This window comes from Gouania willdenowi, chromosome 7 (assembly GCF_900634775.1).
Source record: "Gouania willdenowi chromosome 7, fGouWil2.1, whole genome shotgun sequence".
Taxonomy (NCBI): Eukaryota; Metazoa; Chordata; class Actinopteri; order Blenniiformes; family Gobiesocidae; genus Gouania; species Gouania willdenowi.
The window spans coordinates 20,611,703-20,620,450 of record NC_041050.1 but is presented as its reverse complement, the minus strand read 5'-3'; the positions used below and the strand labels follow the sequence as shown (position 1 = coordinate 20,620,450).

The following is an 8,748-nucleotide window of genomic DNA, read 5'->3' as shown; positions in this document are numbered from 1 at the left end:
TGTTATGTGATGATGTGTATATTTTATTGTGGTATTATTCTCATTATTATTTCTTGTCCGTATTCTACAGAATCACCCACACACACACACGTACAAAGCTGTGCCCATTGTTTAATCCATCCTCATGCCTGTTATGCCTGCAACTATTGACTAAACTGTTAAAAACAAGAGATTGAAGCTCAAACACATACGGACCGACCCTTTTAAGTCTAACCAACACTCTTATTAGCCTTTAGCTAACCCATTAGCTGTGGTAACACTCTTATAGCTTAAGGAGGATATGAACAATATGATATAAGAAAAATTACCCAGCAGTGCAAAAGCATGACTGGTCCACAAGACTGTGTTCATTTCATTTGAGGTAGAGATCATGGGGTTTTTCTCCTGGAGCCATTGACCGGTATGCTTTCGCTTCGATAGTTGTAATGTCCCCTTTGTTTTAATATTTTGAATATATCCCTCCACAGCATATTGTAACCCCTTTTGCCTGGATCTGGAGGCTATTGTGCAGGTATTGCTCCGAAAGAGTCACTAACACGCACCAGTAGACTTCTCCCAGCCATTACAGACGAGACGAACTCAGGAACTTGACAAACGTTGCAAAACTAAATAAGGGGGGTGGGGCTCTTTGTGAAAGGTCAGTTGTCTAAATGTTTTTGTTGCTCCCAATGGTTGATTAGCACTTTGCATGGCAGTGCTGTCCCATGGGTGTGTATATGCGAGTGTGAATGAACTGATATTGTGAAGTGCTTTGGGACTACCACTGTGGTTATAAAGCGCTATATAAATCAAGTCCATTTAGAGTTTACACACTCCAGTACAGTTGGTGGAAAAATGCATCTGTTCAAGTTGGTTGCAACACACCAATAATTAAGAAAGAAAGAAATAAGTAAATTTATCATTAGTATAAACTTTTTTGTTTAGTTTTTTTTAAAAACAGAAATATATTTGGCATTGGTACATGGTTTCCCAAGTTTTCATCATGTGATAAAGTGTTGGTGATGAAGTTAACGCTGAATGTAAATAAAACTATTAACATTTTGAATATATTTTCAAAGGTTGCAAGAGCAGCAGGTGAAATTTAACCTGAAAAAGACAATTAGACCCTTATCAGAAAGTCTTTATTTATTTTAATTTCACAAGTCATAGCTTTCATGATCTGATAGATTTTTCATAAAATAGTTACATAATCATTGTGTGGGGGTTAGTAAGTTTAACATTTGTGAAAGTAAAGTTTTGTTATTCAGCTTGTTTTGCAAGCCTCCTTTTTAGCTCAGCATTCTCTTTTTGCAGTACTTTATTCTGAAAAATAAACAGAAAGCACAGAGCACTTAGAAATGTAGAATAGATGAGCCATTGTATCCATCATGCTGTATTAGTGATTCAGACAGGTTACCCCATTATACATGGTCAAATTTAGCTTTTGGGATCATTTCCTAACCTTATGCCTGAGAGCCTCTACAATCAGGTCTCGACCACCTCGGACACTCTCATTTCTCTTTGAAACTCGAAATGTGTCCCCAATCACTGAGACCAGCACAGGAGCCTAGAAGGAGGAGTAAGTGATATATGAAACTGCAATCATTTAATCAGAGAACAATATTTCCTTTCACTGTGAAAGCCTGGTACATAATATTGTGATACTACGTACCAGGCTTTTACACTTTTGTAATACTATGTACCAGGCTTTTAAACTGAAAGGAAATATTGCAATAACATTAAACGACAGTGTCCATTTCAGAGTTTTCATGTTTTGAATGTTTGCAGTGTGGAAAGGGCAAGGCATGATGGGAATACTTACTAAACTCTTGCTCTTGAACAGATAACAGTGGTACCTATCTGCAGCTGGATGTCTGGCCACAAAACCACAGACTTTGGGTGAAGATGGCAAAATGGCACAGAAGGACACAGTGGACATTGGGCACGAGTACAGAAGGAACTAGTGACAGGAGAGGTTTGATAATAAGTGAGGATGAAAAGAAACAAGTTTCAGTGGAGGTACATTTTAAGCACACACCTTGGTTTCGTTCTCTAAAATATCTATCCCACTCTGGGAAACAAAGACATGGACTTTGCATTTCGTTGCCTTTTCTGTGGAGTACTTCTCTTGTGTCTGGCAATGAGAGGGCAGAGGAATTATGGTAAAGTGCAATATATTTCACACCAGTATTATTTAGACAAGAGGCATATGCCAAATGAGTGTCAGCTGAGTATACTGTGTCAAATCAAATGTAATGGAGTACAAGCAACTTGTTACTTAATTTTTGCTAAAATTTTTTCAATTCAACTTTATTTATATAACACAAATTACAACAAAGTAATCTCAAAGCGCTTAACAAAATATAGTCCTTAGTAGGAAAGAAAGAACCCAACAAGATCCACATGAACAAGCATTTAGCAACAGTGGGAAGAAAAAACTCCCCCTTTTTTAGAGGAAGAAATCTCCAGCGGAACCAGGTTCAGAATCAGAATCAGAGGTGGAAGCCATCCGCTTCGACTGGCTTGGTTATTGAACAGAAGGGCAAACAGAATAGGCTAGAGGGATCGTTCATTCGATTGCCCCATACTAGTTGAGCCGCAAACCATCGATCAGGAACTGCCAGCTCCAGCATCAAGACACCTGAAACTGAAAAGAGAGCGGAGGGCGAGGAGAAGGCACAGACTGCAGGAAAAAACATGATACATTATGATACACTCATTCCTAGTGGTTAGGTTAACATTAAACGTCTTGTGGCATACTCCATGCTCGGAAATGCTACCACTACAGACGAGGTTTCGTTTTGTACTGGTCACATGTAATGATATATGGGGTGGACATCAGTGTAAATGGTGTGAAGCAGTATGATGGGTTATACAACAAGGTGCATAAGTAGTGTGTCTACAACCCGGCACAACTGTGTCTGGCTGGACATCATCCCATTGCAGCCCATTAGAGCTGTGTGTAAATGGTGGATAGTGTTTGAATATAATGTTGGTGTTCTACTATATAATCTTAGTTCCTATTTTTAGGTTTAGGGCTTTTTTCCTAGTGGTTAGGTTAACGCTATTATACGGTATATGCTTTAGCAAATAAGTAGGTTTTGAGTTTAGCCTCAAAGGTGGAGAGGGTGGCAGCCTCCCGTTCTAAGACTGGGAGCTGGTTCCAAAGGCAAGGAGTCTGGTAGTTGAAAGCTTTGCCTCCTGTTCTACTTCTAGACACTTTGGAAACATCCAGAAGACCAGCAAACTGAGAGCGGAGTGTTCTGATGCACAGGAGCTTTATCACGTAGAGCTTTGTAGGCAAACAGGAGGATTTTAAACTCTATTCTAGATTTTACAGGAAGCCAATACTGGATAAATATGCCCTCTCCTGTTTGTATCTGTTAGTATTCTAGCTGCAGCATTCTGAATTAACTGGAGACTTTTTTTGTGAGTTACTAGGACATCCTGACAGTAGGGAGTTACAATAATATAATCTAGATGTAACATGGTTTAGTTTTTTAGCATCACTTTGGGCCAAGATATTCTTGATTTTATAGATATCATGGAGGTGGAAAAAGGCTCTCCTTGTGATTTGTTTAATATGAGAGTTGAAAGATAAGTCAGTATCAAAGATAACGCCTAAGTTCTTTACTGTGGTGCTGGGTGACAGAGTAATTCCATCCAGAGACACTATTTGCTCTGATAATTTATCTCTGAGGTGTTTTGGACCAAATAAAATCACTTTGGTTTTATCCTGGTTAAGAAGGAAAAAGTTACGGCTCATCCAGGATGTAATGTCTTTCAGACAGGCCTGGAATTTTATTAGCTGATAAGTTTTGTCGGATTTCATTAAGAGATAAAGCTGTGTATCATCCGCATAGCAATGTAAATGTATATTATGTTCTCTGATATTGTTACAAGAGTATTGGTCCAGAAACTGAACCTTGTGGAACTCCATGATTAACTCTGGCGTACACTGAGGAGAGATTATTAAAGTGGGTTCTGTCTGAGAGGTGGGCTTTAAACCAACCCAGCACTGTTTCTTTAATCCCAAAAACGCTTTCCAATCTCTGCAGCAATAAATGATGATCCACTGTATCAAAAGCTGCATTGATATCTAAGAGCACCAGAACTGAGACCAACCCTCTGTCTGAGGCTAAGAGGAGATCATTGGTTACTTTTACTAAGGCAGTCTCTGTGCTGTGATGGGCTCTAAAGCCAGACTGAAAGCTCTCGTATAAATTTTTCCTATGTAGGTGATCATATAGTTGACCTGCGATGATTTTTACAAGAATTTTGGAAAAAAAAAGGGAGATTGGATATTGGCCCTTAATTAGACATGTTACTTGGATCGAAGGTAGGTTTTTTAATCTGAGGTTTAACTACAGCGGTTTTAAAGGCCTGTGGCACATGACATGTTACTAAAGATGTGTTAATCCAGTTCATCATATCAGTGCTAAATAGTTGAAGAATATCCTTAAATAGTGGAGTTGGGATTGGATCTAAAAGACAGGTTGTTGGTTTAGAAGCACTAACTTTTGAGGTCAGTTCAGATAGACCAATTGAAGTGAAACTATGTAAATAAAATCTGCATGTTTGGGATATTTCAGAAGCTGCTTTGTTTAAAAATTTATTGAGCACTCCTGCAGGTGGGACATTAGCTTTGTTTCTAAATGTTAGAATTTTATCCGTAAAGAAATTGATGAAGTCATCACTGCTCAGGTTGACAGGAATAGAGAGGAACGTAAACTATAACCAATAAAGTGGGTTTATCTATCTTGTTTTTGGGATTACAAATTTCAAGGGAGACTCCCCCTCCCCCTCCCTGACCACTCTCACAGGGAATATGGTGATGGTCAGTTAAAAGATCACTCACTAAAGCGATTTAGACGAAAGTTATCTGATCTTTAATAGTCCACATTTATTTGTTTTTCATTGTGTTTTATTGAGTTTGTGTTGCATGTTGTTCTGTACTGCTCAGCACAGTGTTTATGGGGTATAGGTGCTCTGTACTTTGAGTAAAGAGCTTATCAATGAGTGTTTGTTGTAACTGCCGGTTTATTCTCAGCTAGTCATGCACGTGTGGAGTTGTGAATCACAGACTGTAGATTTAATTTTAGCATTTGTGCTCCATGTAAATTTGGGTGGACACTGTCTTTTTTTAATAGATCAGCACATTTCCAAAAGAGGTCGAAGTTATCAATAAACGTGGAATTATGGAGTTTGCAGCAGGATTGTAAGAAGTTGTACTGCTGTAATAGGTGGCTAAATGGTTCTATACCCCTATTTAATGTAGGAAGAGGACCAGAAATTAATATTGATATCCCACATGCCTTTGGAACGTTAAAGAGAAAGTTAAACTTGTTCATGCTCAGTATAGATTCACGTTGGTTAGTATTGTTTGTCCCTACATGTAACACTATTTTAGTAACAGTTGCTGGCAGCATGGGTAGCATTTGATGAAGTTTTTTTAAAATAGTGCAAATTGTAGCACCTGGAATAGTGTGTGATGGCATTAAATAATCTAGTATTCCTCGTTAATGAATCACCAATAATGAGTGTAGTTTGGGGGAAGAGAGTGTTAGGAGTGAGTGTGCGCCTGTTATACTGACTGGGAAAGTCCGGCGGGTGGATCACAGCTGGCTGGAGTAGAGTTTCTGTCCTCGGAGTTGACTGGCATTGGGACGTCTGTGTGGAAACGTCTGGTAGTGCTCGGGTTGCAGAAATCTGCGGGAAAGTCTCTTTTATTGGCTCTGGTTGGCGTTAAAGCAGCTCTGCTTCCAACGGCGTGGGGGTTGCTGATGTCTGTGGGTGATCCTCCGTCATCAGCTGGCATTGAAGCGGTGCTGCAGGACCATGCTTCTGGACTGCAGCTTTGAGGAGGTTTCGACGGGCTACAGAGGAGGTTTTTGGCCGGTGGGAATTTAAGGAGGAGAAGGCCATTTTCCGTGTTATTCTGTCGTCTATGTCCGTGGACAACAGAGCTACTGACTGCTGTACCACCATGTCCATATACTTGGTGAGTAATTTATCTTTCTATTTTAGCTCGCTAGAAAGGCAACGAATCTCTTCCCATAGTTTGGTAATTTCTTTGTTGGCGTTTAGTAGCAAAATGTCATTCTCTGACGGCAGGTGAGGAGCAGCGTTTCTACCATCTGTAGATGTGTTTGTAGATGCGGCCATCTTGCAGTACTCACGAAACGGTACGGCCATCTTGCGGCTTCCTCCCACTAACCAAACAAACACTGACCAAATAAATACTGACCAAACACAGACCAAACAAACTCTGACCAAACACTGACCAAACACAGACCGAACACAGACCAAACAAACTCTGACCAAACACAGACCGAACACAGACCAAACAAACTCTGACCAAACACAGACCAAACACAGACCAAACACAGACCAAACACTGACCAAACAAAAGCGAAGCCTGAGGTTAATGTTGTTTCTGTGGAAATCACGGAGGAGAGCAGTAGCAGCAGCAGCAGTAGCAGTAGCAGCAGCAGCAGCACCTTAAGCTACTTAAGGTATCTTTTTTTAAGGTATCTGTACAAGTTTTTTTCTGGTAACTTTTTACTCTTAGTTCTTACAGATTTACACAAATATCTGTACTTTTTACTCATCACTTTTAAAAAAATGCCTTTGCTTTTTTCCTTCAATTTTACACAGAAAAAAAGTGACTGCATGTACAAACGTAACAACCACTGACGTGCCGTCAGGGTAGGCAAGGTAGGCAGTGACTACCCAAGGGTGAATTGATATTTTGATTACGTAACCGCGCTATGCTAAATGCTATACGTAAGTTCACAGTACATTAGTGAATAGATGCCATGTGACCGCTGCTGTTACGTTCTCTAGCGAGTGGGATAACACTACAGGCAGGATGGCAGCGCCAGAGATGATAGAGAAACTTTTTTTTGAGGAAAAACGACAGCTTTTAAAAGATGGGAGACCAACACCTGAGTTACCAGAGCTTCAGCAAAGGTAAGGTCAGAACATTGTTGGTACTTTCTACAGTGAATGGTACAAAAAGAAGGATTGGCAGTCAGGGCATCATGGAGATCCAGTTTGGTGGCCTCAGGATTGGGTCACTGCTTTTTACAGATAATGGTCCTGTTGGCACCATCAGGCCCTGACCATTAGGCAATGCAAAAATTTCTGCTGTGTTCATGTGATATGAAATTGATTGATTATTCTTAATTTCATGTGCCATTCTAACAAAAAGAGTTTAAATGTTTTCCAGAAATGTTGTTAGAATTCAGTGGAGTATCCGTCAAGTTCCAGGGCTTAATTTGTCATGGTCTGCCGTGCTTTTTTGTATTATGTGGGAGTAAATGGAGTATCTAAGATGTCTGTCTGTTCTTTTGTTAATGATGGTAGCGTGATATTAAGGAAATTGTCTATTTTTTTGTCCTTACCTTTATTGTTGCTGTCATGTCATGGTAATATTTCATGCATGTATGATGTTTCTTTTTGTCTGTAATACTTGTGATAAGTGATTTTCTTATCATATCTTATATATTCTTATCATATCCTTTCCCACAGAAAGTACAATAACTTCAACAGGAAAATAATATCCAATGCACTGAATCCACTTTCTCACTCAAACTACAGTCCTCAGCACATTCCCATTAAACATGGTGATGCAGTGATAACCAACCTTCAGGCTGAGAGCTGCATCCTGCAGGACTTGCAGACCGTCAGGGTGGACCACCTCTACCCGACCAAGGAACTGTGTTAAGAAATATTCTTTCACAATGTTTCAGCATGTATGTGAAAATCTGTTGTTAATACAATACACAACAGAATTAGAAATTACCATTACCATAAAAGCCTTAATCAGATTTACCTTTACTAAGAATGAGATCTCATTGTCATCCTCTGATGTGTCATTCATGGTTAAGCTCGGTGTCAAACCTCAGGTACGTTGCAGACAATGTGTATCCACACTTAGTCACTGGAGTTACCCTCTGAAGATATTCAAGAATCTGTGCGAGTTCTCTTTTTAATGCAATACAAGGGATAGGTTAATAAGTTAATAAGTGACAGAATGCCTTCCTTATTGCTCCTTATCAATCATCCTGTATAATGACCTATAACCCAAGTTTAATGCTTCCTTAACCCTCAGGACACCTTTGGGTACCAAACATGTACCTTCTGCTTATTCGGTGTTTTAAATTTTCAATATCTCATTCGATTTAAAGCCTGATTATATGAACTCTGGCCAGGAGTTTTATTTTATTGTCATGTTCATAATTCCATGATCACTTTTATTGCAAGATGTATAGAACAGGAGAAATGAATGGACGTGAAATGGACTTGATTTATATAACGCTTTTACGCCTTCACTGAAATAGTCCCAAAGTGCTTTACAATATCAACTCATTCACCCATTCACACACCAATGGGACTGCAGTGAAGTCCCATTGGTGTGTGAATCATTAGCAGATAACGGATGAGGATATGCTAACGTTACTGGATAAAGTTAGCAACACACCTTAACCACAAGGTTCAATTTTATTAATGTCATTTCCAGTGTTTGGAATAACAGCGTTTAAAATAAAGGCGTTTGTTTTTCAGTAACGGGGTAATCTAACTAGTTACTTTTTACGCCGTTACAACGCCGTTATCGTTACTGAACGTTAAATGCGGTGCGTTACATGCATTGATTGAATAAAATGTTAGGTGGGTTAAAAACAAGGTGAGCGATTATTATTTGGCTTAGGCGGCGTCATGTTTCATGGTAGCCAATCAGAGCCAGTGTTTTTACACATGTGCCAG

General features: G+C 39.4%; 1 protein-coding gene across 2 annotated transcripts; it reads right to left on the bottom strand.

Moving 5' to 3' along the window:
- Positions 1-1,104: 1,104 nt before the first annotated feature.
- LOC114467106 (PTB domain-containing engulfment adapter protein 1) lies at positions 1,105-7,980 on the bottom strand. 2 transcript variants are annotated; one of them, XM_028453156.1, is made up of 6 exons: positions 7,817-7,978; positions 7,628-7,699; positions 2,018-2,113; positions 1,802-1,939; positions 1,442-1,546; positions 1,105-1,302 (listed from the first exon to the last, which is right to left on the bottom strand). In XM_028453156.1, the coding sequence occupies exons 1-6, from the start codon at positions 7,862-7,864 to the stop codon at positions 1,240-1,242; spliced, it is 522 nt and encodes a 173-aa protein (XP_028308957.1). In that variant the 5' UTR covers positions 7,865-7,978; the 3' UTR covers positions 1,105-1,239. The 2 variants fall into 2 exon arrangements, with proteins under 2 accessions (XP_028308957.1, XP_028308958.1); XM_028453157.1 differs by lacking the exon at positions 2,018-2,113 and having other exon boundaries at positions 7,817-7,980.
- Between the last annotated feature and the right edge of the window lie 768 nt (positions 7,981-8,748).

Bases quoted from the DNA above. Each gene is read 5' to 3' on its own strand.
- LOC114467106 (XM_028453156.1), bottom strand. From the start codon at position 7,864: ATGAATGACACATCAGAGGATGACAATGAGATCTCATTCTTAGTAAAG. The intron at 7,700-7,816 runs GTAAATCTGATT...TTCTTAACACAG, and splicing joins AGATCTCATTCTTAGTAAAG to TTCCTTGGTCGGGTAGAGGT. The intron at 1,547-1,801 runs GTAAGTATTCCC...TCCTCCTTCTAG, and splicing joins TGTTCAAGAGCAAGAGTTTA to GCTCCTGTGCTGGTCTCAGT.